This window comes from Gnatocerus cornutus, chromosome 3 (assembly GCF_029298725.1).
Source record: "Gnatocerus cornutus isolate USDA-ARS CGAHR chromosome 3, icGnaCorn1.1, whole genome shotgun sequence".
NCBI lineage: Eukaryota > Metazoa > Arthropoda > Insecta > Coleoptera > Tenebrionidae > Gnatocerus > Gnatocerus cornutus.
The window spans coordinates 13848170-13867785 of NC_142235.1; the positions used below are offsets into that span (position 1 = coordinate 13848170).

Genomic DNA, 19616 nt, shown 5'->3' on the forward strand with positions numbered 1-19616 from the left:
AAATGGGCAAACCTAAGAAATGAATACCTATTGGAGAAACGTAAAACCTAAAAACTTGAGAAACAAGAAAATAAAAACCTGACAAACCTAAAATCTGAAAAACAGAGAACTTCCGAATGTAAATAACACGAGAAAAACTGGAACAATTAACAAACCTAAAAATGGATATTTACTAGAATGTAAATAACATGAGAAAACCCGAAAAAAGAAATGAATACCTAATTGAGAAACGTAAAACCTGAGAAATTACAAACTGAGAAAATAAAAACCTGACAAACCTAAAATCGGAAAAACTGAGAACTTCCGAATGTAAATAACATGAGAAAAACTGAGACAATCGGCAAATCTAAGATATGAATATTTACCTACTAGAGAAAACTAAATCTTAAAAGCCTGAGAAATTACAAATTGAGAAACCTAAAACCGAAAAAATTGAGAACTTGCGAATATAAATAACCTGAGAAAAATTGAAAAAACTGGGCAAACCTAAGAAATGAATACCTATTGGAGAAACGTAAAACCTAAAACTTGAGAAACAAGAAAATAAAAACCTGACAAACCTAAAATCTGAAAAACAGAGAACTTCCGAATGTAAATAACACGAGAAAAACTGGAACAATTAACAAACCTAAAAATGGATATTTACTAGAGAAACCTAAATCCTAAAAACCTGAGAAATAGGCCAATCAACAAGAACATCGGGTATACGTGAAAAATAAACAAAATTCCAAAAATTTTGAAATTTTCGTCAAATGTGTATTAAGTAAGAAGAATGATAAATCTCAATTTGCAGCATCGTAGGAGATCCGGAAGTTACTTAAAAAAATTGAAACGCGTTATTTTCTTGAAATACAATGAAAAACAGTATTGTTTGTATCTTGTATTAAATTTGCAGCTATTTTTGACATCCGGAACTTGATGATTTAGTAAAAATTAATGTTTCTATTAATAACTCAGAGAAAAAAATTGCAAAAGTTTTGCAAATTTGTTAAATTGTGCTTAAAGCGGCTTTGGATATTGACGTAAATTTGCAGCATTGCAGAATGTACGGAACATATTGCAATTCTATTTGACAATTCGATATTAACAATTTTCGATCGAAATAGCCGAACAAAATTCCAAAAGTTTTTCTAACAAGTTGCAAATGACGAGAATTCAATTACAAACACATTCTTAAATTTGCAGCTTCCTATGAGCTCCGGAACATTGTTATATCACAATAAACATTAAATTTTTGACGAATTTAAAAGCGATGTCGCTCGTTACGAGAGTGCAACAAGGAAAACTATATTTTGTCTACTAAGCTAAACTTGGATAACGAAGAATGATTCTGATAAAATGCTCCACTGCTAAAACACTTTTTTTGTGCTCTCGCATTACCTTATGGAAATTAAGAGTGTTTGAGTTTGCTGTTTAGGCGATGTTTTTCTTTGTAGAATTTGGAAAGGATTATTTAATAGTTTCTTAAATTTGTTAAAATACAGTAATATTATTATAGAGCAGAAAAAACAAATTTTAATTTTTTTTATTCTGAAAGCTCTGTGATAATGAAATAATGTACGTTAACTTTTTTGTTTTATTCTTAAATTTACCAAATTAAAAAAATTGAGATAGTAGTGAAAAATTCCTTTAATATCACAACATAACTAGAAAGAAGAAGAAGAAATTAACAATAAATTCTAAACTCAACTCAGGCAAACGTACATTAAAATAGAACAAAGGAATAAACATTCTCAGATGTTTTTTTGTTTGTGTAAATTTTGCGACATGTTTGATGCCCTTTCCGTCTTTTCTTAATTCACTACACTCCACCAAGGACCTTAAACCTTTTTGTTTTACGTAATCATATTGATAATTTAAAGTTTTTCCGCACACAAAACAGTTAATTTCCCAGTCACTCATGATGAGTTTCAAGTAATTAATGACATTATCGGTTTCTGAGACCCTACAATTGATGACTTTCGCGTTTTTTCTCTTTATCAATTGTTAAAAAGTAAAGCGAGAGCAAAAAAACTGGTTTGTAAGCATTTTATCTGAACGATTGGTTGTTATCAAACTTTAGCTTATTCAGAAATACAAAAGAAAAAAACCACCCATTATTGGGCGAAAGAAACGAAAAATTGAAATAGGTAATTTATGTTATTGAGGTGAGTAAATATGTATTGTTGTTTTTGTGGCACTCTCGTAACGAGCGACATCGCTTTTAAATTCGTCAAAAATTAAATGTTTATTGTGATATAACAATGTTCCGGAGCTCATGGGAAGCTTCAAATTTAAGAATGTGTTTGTAATTGAATTCTCGTCATTTGCAACTTGTTAGCAAAACTTTTGGAATTTTGTTCGGCTATTTCGATCGAAAATTGTTAATATCGAATTGTCAAATAAAATTGCAATATGTTCCGTACATTCTGCAATGCTGCAAATTTACGTCAATATCCAAAGCCACTTTAAGCACAATTAGTTAAAGAAAATAACGCGTTTCAATTTTTTTAAGTAACTTCCGGACCTCCTACGATGCTGCAAATTGAGATTTATCATTCTTCTTACTTAATACACATTTGACGAAAATTTCACAACTTTTGGAATTACTTCGATTTCATTGTCTTTGTTGACTGGACTAAAATTACAAACTGAAAAACCTAAAACCCGAAAAACGGAGAACTTGCGAATTTAAATAACATGAGAAAACCCGAAAAAAGAAATGAATACCTAATTGAGAAACGTAAAACCTGAGAAATTACAAACTGAGAAAATAAAAACCTGACAAACCTAAAATCCGAATGAAAATAAAGTAACCCAGAAGGTATAAGGCTATATGGCAGCAGTAAAATTATCCCATTGTGTAAAAGTTAACTTGTCTACAATAGAAAACATCCCAGAGTTGTAAACCATCTGGTTGTATAGTTCAGCCAAGTTAGTCTGAGCCACCATAAAAATCATAAAAATTAGATGGCAACCGCAACCGGACAGTTTGCGGTATTTTGTCATTTATGACGAGACATCTGGCCTGTTTAGGGATGCTGTTCTTATCGCAGGGTGCAAACTTGAGCAAATAAACCCTCATTATGTGCACTTGAGAATCTTTTGAAGATGTCCCGTTGCGGTAGCCCGCAAATTTTTATACTTTTATGGTAGCTCAGACCAACTTGGCTGAACTATACCGCAGCGCTTACTTTGGTCACTTCGACCAGTCCCGGCTTAATAATATTTAAAAATTATGGAAACATGTGCATGAATTAAATCAAACTTGGACAAAGAGATTATTATTAATTGTAGATTACCCACATTTCTATTGTTTTTCTTAAAGAATGTAATAAATGGTAAATTAAGCATCACAGATAAATCCTAATTTTAATGATTATGAAAATATTTTAAGCCGGTTCTGGTTAGTTCAGGCAAACCATGATTTATTGTTGGGACACGCGCTTGCCGATAAGGGTACAAAAGAGATGATAATTGACGTTCAAAATTTTTATTAGTGCAATATAGCCTTATACCTTCTGGGTTACTTTAACATGAGAAAAACTGAGACAATCGACAAATCTAAGATATGAATATTTACCTACTAGAGAAACCTAAATTCTAAAAGCCTGAGAAATTACAAACTTGAGAAAGCTAAGAATGGTAAAATTGAGAACGTGCAAATGTAAAAAACATCAAAAAAAACTGAAAAAAATGGGCAAATCTAAGAAATGAATACCTAGTGGAGAAACGTAAAACCTAAAAATCTGTGAAATTACAAAATGAGAAAATGAAATCCTGAGAGACCTAAAACTGGAAACACTGAGAACTTGCGAATGTAAAAAACATGAGAAAAACTGAAACAATAGGCAAACTTAAAAAATGAATACTGATTAGAAAAACCTACATCCTAAAAGCCTGAGAAACTGCAAAACTGAAAAAAATTAAAACCTGAAAAATTGAAAAAAAGAGATGAGAACCCCTAATGGAGAAACATAAAACCTAAAAACCTGAGAAATTACAAACGGAGAAAATGAAAACCTGAGAAACCTAAAACCGGAAAAACTGAGAACTTGCAAATGTAAATTACATGAGAAAAACTGGGACAATGGACAAACCTAAGATGTGAATATTTACTAGAAAAACCAAAATCCTAAAATCTGAGAAAATACAAACTGAGAAAATTAAAAGCGCAGAACTAAAACCGCGGATGTAAATAACATACGAAAAACTGAAAAAATGGGCAAACCTAAGAAATGAGTACTGGAAAAACGTAAATCCTAAAAACTTAAGGCCATAAACAATCTCAGAAAGCCTGAAAAAGTAGTGACAAAAGTCATTTGAAACCTTAAAATATAACAACCTGGGAGCTTATAAACTCAGAAAAAGTAAAACCTGAAAACTGAGAACTTGCAAATGTAAATAACATGAGAAAATTTGAGACAATCGATAAACCTAAGAAATGAGTACTGGATAAAGGTAAAACCTAAAAACCCGAGAACGTAGAAAAACATAGAATTGAGCAACTTAAAACCTCAGAAACCTGCCAATTTTAGACGTCCCAACTAAGTGAGAACGTGAAAACCTATTTAACCACCTAACCAGAAACGTAAACCTAAACCTTCTTAGAAGAGAGAGAATGCGAGCTGCGAACCCAACCTAAAAATTTATGTAGCTGAGAAGCCTAAACCTAATAATGACGTACATTAATTTGAGAAACTCAACATGAGAGTGCGCTCCTAAAAATATATACAGGGCGTGTCGGTGAAAAATGCACATTGAGAGTGCTCGACGCTTCCTCAAAGACCCCCGAATATCAATCCTCCCAGCTCCAGAAAACTCCCATTTTAGCCCCGGAAGGAAATCCGTGATGGAAACGGAGGAACACACACCGAAGTGATAGCAATTTGGTTGGCATGGTTACTAATCATTCTTGATTACTGAGCTAGTTTTCCTCCCTCGAATGTTACGTGACGTGGCGTCTTAAGATAGGCCGATCATTTTTGAAATTCTTAATCGGAAAAGGGGACGTGCTCGTTGAATGAAAATAGCCTCCATTTCATTACAAAAATGGCCGGAAAAACGAACATTTCGAATTAAAAACGAAACCGCTTTCTTCTCTAATTGCTAATCGGATAACATCTCCACGGGTTAACAACCAAAAGGCAAACAGAAATCTCGAAAAAGTCCTCCATAAACATTTTTAATACTTCAAAGAAAAGTTAAGATAACAGAACAACGTCGAAAATTAATCATCAATAAAAGGAAAAAGTTGAAATGCCGTCATTACCTTTATCTTTCCCTACAATAGAGTGCACGCGTGCTCTGTGTGACAATTCGCTTAATATTTCACCCCTCGAAGTTTTTACGCAATTGTGGCTCTTGTGTAGGGCACATTTAAGAAACGTTATCAATCTAAGCGGCGTTGGCGAGGCACGAAATTCAGGAAACGGCAAATTTGTTGCCGTAGCTATGGGGTAAAATTAACTGTGTTTGTACGTGTTGGACATACGTAGAAAATGAAATAATATTTGTACATGGAATCAAATAAGAGATGGAATTTTCAGGAAAACTATCAAAACAGACACTGGAAATTTAAATGACTCATCTCGTTATTAAAAATTGCGGTAAATATTTATTGAACACTTCATTCTATCGATTTCCCTATTTATGTGATTAATGATAAGATTTGTACACAAATTACACTGAAAGGTGATAAAGTCTAGGGATGTTGTGTAAAATATTTACTCACTCTACATTTGCAATATTTTGTTTTAAGAATTGTCACATGTCAAACTTTGAGGTGACAGTCAGAGCTGCCAACACGTTGGAAATTTTGGAAATTTTAAAGGATGCTGCGGCACAGATTCTGGCATTTAAATTAAGTGTCTAATTTAATTTGCAATTAAATAAATAATTCAAGGACCGGTAGATAATTAGATCGGTTTTAACAATGAAGTTGGAGTGATTGCACTTAAGCTGCCAATTAGTTTACATATCAAAAGGTCGAGTTTAATAGCAATTAAACCGGACTGGAATCTCTTTAATTTTTTATTTTAGTTGGTCAAGTTAATATTATCATTATCAGACTTTTCGATCTTATTTTTAGTCTTGACAGAATGTACATTTTTGACAATTGCCAGATAATTTTCGGTCGTCTTTTTTGTCTATGTATTTCCATTTTTTACTGTAGTTTTGACGCTAGAATAATGAAATTTATGGAGATACTTTAGAGTTGTGCATTGACTGTTCCAAATTCCAAAAATTTGGAGCAACAGACACATTTTTTAGAAATTTTCATTTTCAACGCGCGCTTAAAATTTTCAATATCTTCTATTAACGACTGCAATTTTGAAATTTTTGATGCCACAGTAATGAAATTTTAGGGGCTTACTAGTTTTGGCTAGTTTGGTGTCAGCCCTAAATCTCAAACATTTAGAACAAACATAATTTGAAAATTTTTCATTTTCAAGGCGGGCTAAAAATTTGCCCTAAGCCTGTAATTTCGACAGTTTCGATGCTAGAACAATGAAATGTTGGGAGAGCACTGTTTTTGACTTGTTCATTGTCTGTTCTAAATCGTAAAAATTTAGAGAAACAGACTGAATTTTTAGAAATTTTCATTTTTTGGATGACATAAAAATCTCTAGCATTTTGAATTCAAGCCTGTAATTTTGACAGTTTTAATCCGAGAACAATGATATTTAGGAAGACTTCTATTATTGACTTGTCCATTGATTGTACCAAATCTCAAAACTTTAGAGCAACAGACACAATTTTTAGAAATTTTCATTTTCAAGACGAACTAAAAATTTACGACATTTTCTATTCAAGACTGAATTTTGACAGTTTTAATCCTAGAATAATGAAACTTTGGGAGACTATTTTATTTTTGATTTTTCCATTGATTATACCAAATCCCAAAAAATTAAAGCAACAGACTGAATTTTTAGAAATTTTCATTTTTCGGACGACCTAAAAATTTCTAGCATTGTGAATTCAAGCCTGTAATTTTGACAGTTTTAATCCGAGAACAATGAAATTTAGGGAGACTTCTATTTCTGACTTGTCCATTGATTGTACCAAATCTCAAAAATTTAGAGCAACAGACACAATTTTTAGAAATTTTCATTTTTAAGACGAACTAAAAATTTGCGACATTTTCTATTCAAGCCTGAATTTTGACAGTTTTAATCCTAGAACAATGAAACTTTGGGAGTCTATAATTTTTGACTGTTCCATTAATTACACCAAATCCCAAAAAATTAGAGCAACAGACTGAATTTTTAGAAATTTTCATTTTTCGGATGACCTAAAAATCTCTAGCATTTTGAATTCAAGCCTGTAATTTTGACAGTTTTAATCCGAGAACAATGATATTTAGGAAGACTTCTATTTTTGACTTGTCCATTAATTGTACCAAATTTCAAAAATTTAGAGCAACAGACACAATTTTTAGAAATTTTCATTTTCAAGACGAACTAAAAATTTGCGACATTTTTTCTATTCAAGCCTGAATTTTGACACTTTTAATCCTAGAACAATGAAACTTTGAGAGTCTATTATTTTTGACTGTTCCATTAATTATACCAAATCCCAAAAGATTAAAGCAACAGACTGAATTTTTAGAAATTTTCATTTTTCGGACGACCTAAAAATTTCTAGCATTGTGAATTCAAGCCTGTAATTTTGATAGTTTTAATCCGAGAACAATGAAATTTAGGGAGACTTCTATTTCTGACTTGTCCATTGATTGTACCAAATCTCAAAAATTTAGAGCAACAGACACAATTTTTAGAAATTTTCATTTTTAAGACAAACTAAAAATTTGCGACATTTTCTATTCAAGCCTGAATTTTGACAGTTTTAATCCTAGAACAATGAAACTTTGGGAGTCTATAATTTTTGACTGTTCCATTAATTACACCAAATCCCAAAAAATTAGAGCAACAGACTGAATTTTTAGAAATTTTCATTTTTCGGATGACCTAAAAATCTCTAGCATTTTGAATTCAAGCCTGTAATTTTGACAGTTTTAATCCGAGAACAATGATATTTAGGAAGACTTCTATTTTTGACTTGTCCATTAATTGTACCAAATTTCAAAAATTTAGAGCAACAGACACAATTTTTAGAAATTTTCATTTTCAAGACGAACTAAAAATTTGCGACATTTTTTCTATTCAAGCCTGAATTTTGACACTTTTAATCCTAGAACAATGAAACTTTGAGAGTCTATTATTTTTGACTGTTCCATTAATTATACCAAATCCCAAAAGATTAAAGCAACAGGCTGAATTTTTAGAAATTTTCGTTTTTCGGACGACCTAAAAATCTCTAGCATTTTGAATTCAAGCCTGTAATTTTGACAGTTTTAATCCGAGAACAATGAAATTTAGGGAGACTTTTATTTTTGATTTGTCTATTGATTATACCAAATCCCAAAAAATTAGAGCAACAGACTGAATTTTTGAAAATTTTCATTTCCCAGACGACCTAAAAATCTAAAAATTTTTGATTCAAGCCCGTAATTTTGACTGTTTTAATCCTAGAACAATGAAACTTTGGGAGACTATAAGAAAGAAATTTACGGAAATGACTGTTTTTGACTTGTCTATTGTCGCCTCAAAATTCCACAAATTTAGAGCAACAGTTTTTAGAAATTTTCATTTTCAAGACAAGCTAAAAAATTCGAAAATTTTCTATTCAAGTCTATAATTTTGACAGTTAACCCTAAAATAATGAAATTTTGGAAAAATACGAGTTTAGACTTGTTCATTGTCTGTATCAAATCCCAAAAATGTAGAGCAACAGACACAATTTTTAGGAATTTTTATTTTTAAGAAAAGTAAAAAAATTCCTACATTTTCTATTCAAGTGTGCAATTTCGACAGTTTTGATGCTAGACAAATAAAATTTAGGGACATTACTATTTCTGACTTGTCTATTGTCTGTTTCAAATTCCTAATATTTAGAGCAACAGGTACAATTTTTAGAAATTTTTATTTTAAAGGCGAGCTAAGAAGTTTGAAAATTTTCTATCCAAGTCTGTAATTGTGACAGTTTTAACCCTAAAACAATGATATTTTGGTAGAATCCTAGCTTAGACTTGTACATTGACTGATTCAAATTCCAAATATTTAGAGCAACATACATAATTTTTAGAAATTTTAATTTTCCAAGCGAGCTTAAAATTTCCAACATTTTCTATTCAAGCCTGTAATTATGACAGTTTTTACACTAAAACAATAAAATTTTGTAAGAATACTAGTTTAGACTTGTTCATTGACTGTTCCAAATCTCAAAAATTTAGAGCAACAGACCCAATTTTCAGAAAATTATATTTTCAAAAGGAGTTAAAAATTTCCAACATTTTCTATTCACGCCTGTAATTTCCTTAGTTTTGATGCTAGAACAATGATATTTGGAGAGATTATTGTTTTCGGTCTGTTCATTAAGTGCTCAAAAATTTAGAACACCGCGAATTTTAAGAAATTTTCATTTTCAAAACGATCTAAAAACTTGCAATTCAACTCAATTTAGAGAATTCCACATTTTTCAGAGTCATTCCGCACGCAATTAGAACCCGTTTACTTCCACCATTTAGCATGAAGCTTTCTCTTCACCGTCGCCAACTGTACAAGTACAACTCCCCCCAGCTGAAGTGCTAATCCCGGGGTGACAAAGCAAATCCGCCTTAGCACTAATTAAGCTTAACTTAAAAGTTTCCCGTTGCACGCATCCATGAATCAACGAAAAAATTCCACGATTACTCACCCCCGGCGTGTTAGCTTGAGGTCCATAAGGATATCTCGTCCAATCTAAAGTCGGCTCTCCCGTCGTATCCAGAAGAACAACTAGAAAAGAAAGAGTTGTCATACAGTCTGCGCCAATTCCCAAAAGTCATTGTCTATCTTCTACAGTATGTTTAAAATATCTAGAACGTGCTTATGAACCGCTCTCCAGCATATAAAGAAAAGTGAATACGGTGCAGCCACTGAAGAGAGAAAGGAGTTTCATCATCATCAAAATCCGACCTTAAGAGCAGGTAGTTGAAGCATCAATGTGAGGACTAAGTGGCAAAGTCTGGAGGTATTTCAACTTCAAAGGATACCCGAAACTGAGTTTAGAGGAAGAGCACTGCGCGGTCCCGTACTGGTCCCCAGGGCATAAGAAAATCGATATGCGACAAGTCTACCAGTGCACATCTCGACACGTTTCAAATTCTGGTTTATTGTTGTAGACTTTTTCTACCACACGAAACGATGATGAGATTTTAATTTGATTTTAATCATAAAAATTAAAGTTTTTTTCATGACGAAAATAGAAACTATAAGCTTGTTAAAAAATTAATGAAATCATCTTACCTTGTTCGGCGTTTATTTCTTGGCATAACATCATAAAGAGAGACCATAGATATATCGTTAGGTCCATTTTTCTTTCTACTTATGTCCTGCCCGAGCGGCGGACGTTCCTAGTTGATGCTATTTCATTCTGCAACAAAAATTTGAATTAGTAGAGGCGCCGGCTTTCGAAGTTATGGTGGCACCACTGCGACATTACAAAGTTAGGTTATGATTATGATTATGACACTCCACGCTCCGTTTGTGTTGCTAAAAATACTTCCAAATCGATTTATTTACTATCACAAGAGTCACACTTTAACTGAGATATTTTTACTCTCTTTGAACTCACTTGACTAAAATAATAAATTACACTTATGCTATATAAATAAGTACGAGCTCACATCTCGATTTCAAAATTCAGAAGTGGAACGAAACGAACGTAATTTGAAAATTTGACTTACATGAGTTCGGAATTCTCTGAAGAATTATTAAATGATTTATGGTCATAAACACAAGTACTAATTTAATGTTGGGTTAAATTGATGTCCCAAGTGTGTTTGTCGTATCATTTATTAGAAGTAATCAAATTAAAAGCTTCACACGAGGTAGATAAATACTTCAATTTAAATTACTTGAACTGTGTTGGATCTATTAGATTAATTGCAATTAGGTAACAGTGATTTATTCGATGACTGTTTGTTTTATTCTAATGGCGGATGCAATATGGCGGACACGATTATTTGAAATTTTTTAGATAAACTAAAAATTTCAAATATTGTCTGTTTCAGTCTGTAATTTCGATACTTTTGATGCTAAAACAATGAAATTTGCGGACAATACTGTTTGTAACTGTTTTATTAACCGTTCCAAATTTCAAAAATTTCAAAAATTTAGAGCAATAGACATACTTTTAAAAATTTCCATTTTAAGACGATTGAAAATTTTCTAATCAAGCTTGTAATTTTTACAGTTTCACATTAGAACATTAAAACTTGGGGAGATTGCCGTTTTCAACCTGTTCTTTAAGTGTTTCAAATCCCAAAAAATTTGAGCAACAAACATAATTTTTAGAAATTTTCGTTTTTAAGACGACGTAAAATTTTCCAAATTTTTCTAGAAAAATCTGTAATTTCCTTAATTTTAGTCCTAAAACAATGAAGTTTAGAGACGTTACTTAGTTTGACTTCTTCATTCCAAAAAATTAGAGCAATAGAAATAATTTTTAGAAATTTTCATTTTCTGGACGAGGTAAAAATATCTTGCATTTTCAAGTAATTTTGACAGTTTAAATCCGAGAACAATGAAATTTAGGGAGACTACTATTTTTGACCTGTCTATTGATTGTAACAAATCTCAAAAATTTAGAGCAGCAGACACAATTTTTAGGAATATTCATTTTCAAGACAAGCTACAAAACTCGAAAATTTTTATTCAAGCCTGTAATTTTGACAGTTTTATTCCGAGAACAATGACATTTTGGGAGAGCACTATTTTTGACTTGTCCATCGTCTGTTTCAAATCCCAAAAAATTTGAGCAATAGACACATTTTTTGGAAATTTCCAAGACAAGCTAAAAAACTCTAGTTTTTATTCGGGAAAAATGAAATTTTGGAAGACTACTATTTTGACTTGTCCAATGTCTGTTCTAAATTCAAAAAAATTAGAGCAACAGACTCAATTTTTCGAATTTTTTATTGAGCTAAAAATTTGCAACATTTTTATTCAAGCCTGTAATTTTGACAGTTTTGACGTTAGAACAGTGAAATTTGGGGAGATTACTAATCAACTTGTTCTTTGAATGTTCCAAACTCCAAAAAAAATAGAGCAGCAGACATTTTAGAAATTGTTATTTCTAAGAGGAGGTAAAAATTTTCTGAATTTTCTGGTAAACTCTGTGATTTCCTTAGTTTTGATGATAAAACAATAAAATTTCTCACATTTTCTATTTAGGGCTGTAATTTTGACAGATCTCACGTTATAAGAACATTAAAATTTGGGAAGATTGTTATTTTCGACCTGCTCTTAAAGTGTTCTAAATCCCAAAAATTTAGAGCAGCAGACATAATTTTTATAAATTTTAATTTTTTAGACGAGATAAAAATTTCCATCATTTTCTAGTAAAGTCTTTAATTTTCTTAGTTTTGACGTCAAAACAGTGAAATTTTATATTAGATTACTATTTTTGACTTCATCATTACCTGTTTCAAATTCCAAAAATTTAGAGCAACAGACTGTTTTAGAAATTTTCATCTAAAGGTGCATGAAAAATTTCTAACATTTTTTATTCAAGCCTGCAATTATGACAATATTGAAATTTGAGGAGATTGCTGTCTTTGGCTTGTTCTTTGAGTGTTCCAAATCTCACAGAATTAGAACAAGAGACATAATTTTTAGAAATTTTTATTTAAAGGTCCTCGAAAATTTTCTCATATTTTCTATTCCAGCCAGTAATTTTGACAGTTTTCACGTTAGAATCTTGAAATTTGAGGAGATTGGTATTTTCGACATGTTTTTTGAGTGCATTAATTTCCAAAAATTTAGAACAACAGACATATTTTTTGGTAATTTTTATTTGAGAGACGAGATAAAAATTTACAACATTTTCTAGTAAAATCTGTAATTTCCTTAGTTTTCATGCTAAAACAATAAAATTTGGAGACAATTTTATTATCTGTTCTAAATTCCAAAAAAATATAGAAACAGACATATATATAATTTTTAGAAATTTTTATTTTGAAGGTGCAAGAAAAATTTCTAACATTTTCTATTCAAACCTGTAAATTCGATACTTTTGATACTAGAAACATGCATTTTGGGGAATTACTATTTTTGACTTGTTCATTGTCATGTCTAAATTCCAAAAAGTTAGAGCAATAGAAACAATTTTTAGAAATCTTCATTTTTCAGAGTTAAAAAATCCAACATTTTTTGTCTAAGCTTGTAATTTTGACAGTTTTGTCGCTAGAACAATAAAATTTGGGGGAATAATTATTTTTGACTTATTGGTTGACTGTTCCAAATCTCAAAGATTTTGAGAAAAGGACACTATTTTTAGAAATTTTCATATTTAAGGAAAATTGTTCTCCATTTTCGAATTTCCATAATTCTGATACTGGAAGATTACATTTTCGGCAGGTTACTACTTTTGACTTGTTTATTGTCTGCTCCAAGGTCCAAAAACTTAGAGCAACAGATATAATTTTTAGAAATTTTCATTTTCCAAACGAGCTAAAAAATTCCAACATTTTTTAGCTAAGCCAGTAATTTCGATAGTTTTGACATAAAAACAATTATTTTTGGAAAAAACGTAGAAAATATTTGAAAATGTTGTACGAAACATTATTTTGACACCCAAACGGAAAACACTCGAACAGAGAATTTAGAAATTTCGATTACAAAACAGACTAATTATTATTATTTAATTAAGAATTAATTAAGAAAAAGGGTAAAACAAAGCCTAAAAACAGCAGAATTTAGAGAATGTAAACTTAGAAAGTTACAACTGAAAGCAAAGGATAAAAAATCAACCCAAGAAAGTAAATTTTTACCAATTCACAAGCTTTCATGTAACCTACGTTCTAGCCGTTTCCTATACCGTGTGTGCACAAAAAGACAAAAACTGTAACTGTAAAGTCCCATTAAAACCCGCAAATTTTAATCACAAGCAATGAAGCGTAATCTTCAGCTAATGATGCTCCTTCAAACACGTCCCATTAAACCCGTTGAAAAGAAACGAAACTTTCGAACCTACTTGGAAACAGTAACCCAAAAAGGGTCAATTACTTTATAACCCCCCTGAAATTCCGACTACCTAATCACCACCTAAATGCCCCCATAAATCGTCGATAGGGCCCATTGTGGCGCCCAACTGTGCTAACTTTTCCTTCCAACAAGAATAGGGAAAAATGGGACCATTCATGGGACACATTCTTTGTATTCAATGCAGAGGAGCGACATGAGTCATGACCCGAAAAATAACTGCAAAGCGTAGCATGTTTGCGGAAAGCGAAGAATTCGAGATTTTGTCACGTTTGCGTACGGTTCCCACCCCTCGTATTTATAAAAAACATGTTTGTGTTGTTAATTATTTGTTGTTTTGTGGTCGAATTGTTTGTGTAAACATGATGTAAAACAATGAAGTATTGTGGCGCTTCGCGATAAGAATTTTCAAGCAAATTCGAGTTGAAGGCAGGAGCCATCTGGCTCATATGACATTCCACCGGTTCCTAATATTTATCTTCTAAACGTCTTTAATGTCTAATAAACGAGTTATGGTAAAGTCTTGTTAATGTAAACACGAATTTATACCCTTTTTAGTTAATTACACACAATGAGCGTATGTTCTAAACACCGGAAGTCCCAAAACTTTATGCATTTCCGTGTTCGGAGTCTCTGGAATTCCATCACTTCCCTCGTATCTTACATAATTAACTCGACCTCCGACTTTTAAGAAGGAATCCTTTTAGGAAAATATCTAGTTGGATGAACAAAAGGTGCACACACCTGTGTGTAATTTACACATCTTATTCTTTCATTGCGCAGTGATTTGGCCTAGTTTTTCAGCACGATCCGCAATTTGGAAGCTGTCGCAGGAATTGTTTAGTGTTTCTGTTACAATAATTTCTAGTGCACCGTTACTTGGCTTATGACGACGTGGTTCAATAAGTTTTTGTCCAGGAAACGTCTTTGTTTTTCTGCTCGGTGATGAAGCAGTTGAGTTTTTGGTTTGGCAACTGGTAGAACTGTACTTTTAAGGTGGTAATAGTGCGATTAGATTGCACAAGAACGTAAATTCGCACTTTAGAATTGAATGGTTCATTAGAAGTGGTCGTTTAAGAGGTTGTTAATCTCGAGATCGAAAAATATTGCTCTTAAATGGGATCTTGCTTTTTCGATTACCTGCGGGAATTTAAAAAGGTTTTATGAGGGCAGAAGTGCAAAGATCGCACCTTCATGGGTTCAATTTATTTAAATGTTCAGGCTAGCTTTAGGTTTTTTCGAGTAACTTTTCGAATCTTTTATATGCTTTTCCGATCTGATATAATTGAAAATTTCAGGTTTTAGGTTTCGGTTTGCAACTTATTGGATCAGGATTTTCTTGCCTCAGGTTTTGCATTATTTGACAGATTTTTGCATGTATTTTTGCAGATTTTAGGTTGCAAGCTTTGCAAAATTTCAGATGTTGAAAGTTTTGGATTGCAAATTTTAACTATTTTAATGCTTCAAGGCAAAAATTTCCAACATTTTGTGTTAACCGCTACAGATTCCAATTTTCATTCAAAGCTGCATGAAAAATTTCTCACATTTTCTATTCAAACCTGTAATTTTGACAGTTCTGACGTTAGAACATTGAAATTTGGGAAGATTGCTATTTTAGACTTGTCCTTTAAGTGTTCCAAATCCCAAAACTGTAGAGCAACAGCTATAAATTTTAGAAACTTTTATTCAAAGGTGCATGAACATATTTCTTATATTTTCTATTCAAACCTGTAATTTTGGCAGTTTTGACGTTAGAATATTGAAATTTTGGTAAATTGTTGTTTTCGACGTATTCTTTAAGTGTTCTACATCTCAAAACATTAGAGCAACAGCCATCATTTTTAGAAATTTTCATTCAAATGTGCAAGAAAATTTTCTCACATTTTCTGTCCAAACCTGTAATTTTGACAGTTTTGACATTAGAATATTGAAATTTGGGAAGATTGCTATTTTCGACTTGTCCTTTAAGTGTTCCAAATCCCCAAAATTTAGAGCAACAGCCATAAATTTTAGAAATTTTTCTTCAAATGTACAAGAAAATTTTCTTACATTTTTTGTCCAAATCTGTAATTTTGACAGTTTTGACATTAGAATACTGAAATTTGGGAAGATTGCTATTGTCGCCTTGTCCTTTAAGTGTTCCAAATCCCAAAAATTTAGAGCAACAGCCATAATTTTTAGAAATTTTCATTCAAAGGTACATGAACAAATTTCTCACATTTTCTATTCAAACCTGTAATTTTGACAGTTTTGACGTTAGAATATTGAAATTTGGGAAGATTGCTATTTTCGACTTGTCCTTTAAGTGTTCCAAATCCCCAAAATTTAGAGCAACAGTCATAAATTTTAGAAATTTTTCTTCGAATGTGCAAGAAAATTTTATTACATTTTTTGTCCAAATCTGTAATTTTGACAGTTTTGACATTAGAATATTGAAATTTGGGAAGATTGCTATTTTCGACTTGTCCTTTAAGTGTTCCAAATCCCAAAAATTTAGAGCAACAGCCATAATTTTTAGAAATTTTCATTCAAAGGTACATGAACAAATTTCTTATATTTTCTATTCAAATATGTAATTTTGGCAGTTTTGACATTAAAACATTGAAATTTGGGAAGATAGCTATTTTCGACTTGTTCTTTGAGTGTTCTAAATCTTACAGAATTAGAGGAACAGATATAATTTTTAGGAATTTTCATTTTTAAGGTGCATGAAAAATTTCTCACACTTTATATTCAAGCCTGTAATTTTGACGGTTTTGACGTTAGAACAGTGAAATTTTAAAAGATTGATATTTTCGACTTGTTCTTTGAGTATTCCAAATCCTAAAAATTTAGAGTAACAGACATCAATTTTAGAAATTTTCATTTTTAAGGTAAGTAATTCAAAATTTTCTCAGATTTTTTATTCAAGCCTGTAATTTTGACAGTTTTGACATTAAAACATTGAAAATTGAAGAGATGCTTGTTTTCGACATGTTCTTTGAATGTTCAAAATCTCAAAGAAGTAGAGGAACAGACATCATTTTTAGAAATTTTTATTTTTTAAGTTTTCATTTTTAAAGTGCATGAAAAATTTCTCACATTCTCTATTCAAGCTTGTAAGTTTGACAGTTTTGACGTTAGAACATTGAATTTAGGAAAATTGCTATTTTCGATTTATTCTTAGAGTGTTCGAAATCCAAAAAAATTAGAGCAACAACTTTCTCACATTTTCTATTCAAACCTGTAATTTCTATAGTTTCGATCTTAGAAGAATGAATTTTTGACTTGTTCATTGTCTTCTCCAAATTCCAATTTCTGTGATTAACTTTGTAGATTTTAGATTGCAAATTTTGCACAATTTCAGATGTTTAATGACTTTTTATTTATTTTCAAGGCTTCAGATCTTTCAGTGACTGTATTTACATGAGCAGAGACGTGATTTATCTGAAGATTTCGGGTTTTAGACTGCTCATTGCAAAATTTCAGATTCTTAAGGTTTCGGTTTGCTATAAATTTAATTAGGGTTTTCTTACCTCAAGTTTTGTATCATCAAACTGATTTGTTAGCGTTTAATTACTTGAACTAGAATGTTGTCGAATTTATAAATGCTCGTATTATTTATACTCTCTTTGAGTATCTTGGCAGTTTTTAGGCTGCAAATTTTGCAAAATTTCAGATATTTAAACAGGTTTTAGGATTTTAGTTTACAAATTCTAACAATTTTTATACCTTCAGATCTTTTCACTGACTTTATTAACCTCATCCAAATGAAGATTTCAGGTTTTAGGTTCCTGCTTGCAAAATTTCCGATGTTTAAGGTTTTGATTTGCAACTGATTTGATCTGGTTTTTCTTACCTAGAGTTTTGCATTATTTGACAGATTTTTAGCATCAGATTATGGAATATTAACAAGTTTACAAATTTTTGTATCAAATGAACTACTTTCTTTCTTTGAGTAGGTTTTAAGTTGCAAATTTTGCAAAATTTCAGATGTTTTAAGGTTTTAAGGCTTCAGTATTTTTATTAACCTTATTTGCCTCAGTTAACTGAACATTTCAGGTTTTAGTTTGCAGCTTGTAAAATTTCAAAGGCTTTAAGGTTTCGGTTTGCAACTGATTGAATCAGATTTTGCAATATTTGACAGATTATCTGCACTGAAATATAACCGAATTTACAAATTTTCACAAACAAAAGCCAACTGCTCAGACATGCCAACCCACACATTTCCTATAATATTAACGCTCGTTTTAACAACTCGGCAAAATTTTAATCGGCGACGTTTTAAATTACAAGATTATTCTTTCTATCTCAGCCGTTCTGAGACGTTTTAAAAGTTTTCTGTTGAGGTTTGAAATGGGTTGGTATCAAGATGACATTTCAAGAGAGGATTATGTCGACAATGACATATCTGCATATTAATTAACGATTAACCTCAACCTGTCAAAGGCTTTGTCAAAGGCAGAATTACCAACCGATTTCACAATCCAAAGCCGTTTTTACACAAAAAATCCCGGAAAGATCTCAATCGAGCAAAACTAAAGCATGCAAATTTCGAAAACCGCCGTTTTAATTGCAATTTTAGAAATTAGCAAGCATTCACAGTTTTGTCGTCTCGACATTTACATAATTTGCATAACTATTTATTGAATATTCATGGTTTAAATATGTAATAACGGCTTTAAATGTTTGAGAAAAAGTTTGATTTAGAACTTTTTATTGTCCGTTGATTTGATTGGATAATATTAAATATTTACCTTTAACAAACATAAACATACTCAGAAAAGACGATCGTGTTACGCCCATTCTGATATATACTTTAAATAAAGTACACAAAAAAAGATAACGAAAGAAAATGAATTTGTTGTCATTGTTATGTTTTGATCACTGTGTATATAACATAAATGCTCTGGTATTCAAGCAGCACACCTTAACTTTTTTTGTACATACCTAGGTATAAAATGCCACAGATGTCGGCCATTTTGAAACAGGTTAAATAATGTAATCAGAATGCAATAGTTCGTAATCCACGGTGTTAAAAGCGAGATTCCAACAAAATGAACAATGAGAAAATAAATAGCACCAACAGAAATGTAATTTGTAATTAATTACCAGAAAAGGGCGAAATTAGCATAAATAGGAAAAAAATCAAGTTACCTGCGCTTATAGTAATCTCACATTTTCAACAGATCCTGTCGTAAATAAAACAACAAACAATCGACAAAAATTGTCGTTTCGCGATTTGTTACACAAACCCACAGCACACTCGATTTCCCCGAAATCACCACACTGTACTATCACACACGGAGATTATGTATGAAAAACGACAGTTCTCGGGGTAGAAGCGACCACACTGTATATAAATTCGGGAAAACGACGGATTTTCGTGGTTTTTGAGCGATTTTCTTTGATGATTTCACGACATTCCGACAGTGAAGAAGAGGCCACTTTGATACAGCATCGCAGAGCTCACTGAACTCGACAATAATCTTTACGGAGCCTGATTCACACAGGGAAAATGGATAGTGGCGCTCGCCTGTTTGAACTATGCCATTGTGTATCGATCACGAG

General features: G+C 31.7%; 1 protein-coding gene across 5 annotated transcripts in view; it reads right to left on the reverse strand.

Annotated features, from left to right (window-relative positions):
• Eph (Eph receptor tyrosine kinase) overlaps window positions 1-19579 on the reverse strand; it is a 29420-nt gene extending 9841 nt beyond the window's left edge. For 3 of the 5 annotated variants that reach the window (XM_088031699.1, XM_088031697.1, XM_088031701.1), the window contains exons 1-3: window positions 19203-19579; window positions 10329-10455; window positions 9739-9818 (exon numbers count right to left, since the gene is read on the reverse strand). In XM_088031699.1, coding sequence (XP_087887825.1) covers window positions 9739-9818; window positions 10329-10395 — 147 coding nt within the window. In that variant the 5' untranslated portion in view covers window positions 10396-10455; window positions 19203-19579. The remainder of the gene's footprint in view (window positions 1-9738; window positions 9819-10328; window positions 10456-19202) is intronic. The other 2 variants (XM_088031698.1, XM_088031700.1) reach the window with 1 other exon arrangement.
• Window positions 19580-19616: the final 37 nt, after the last annotated feature.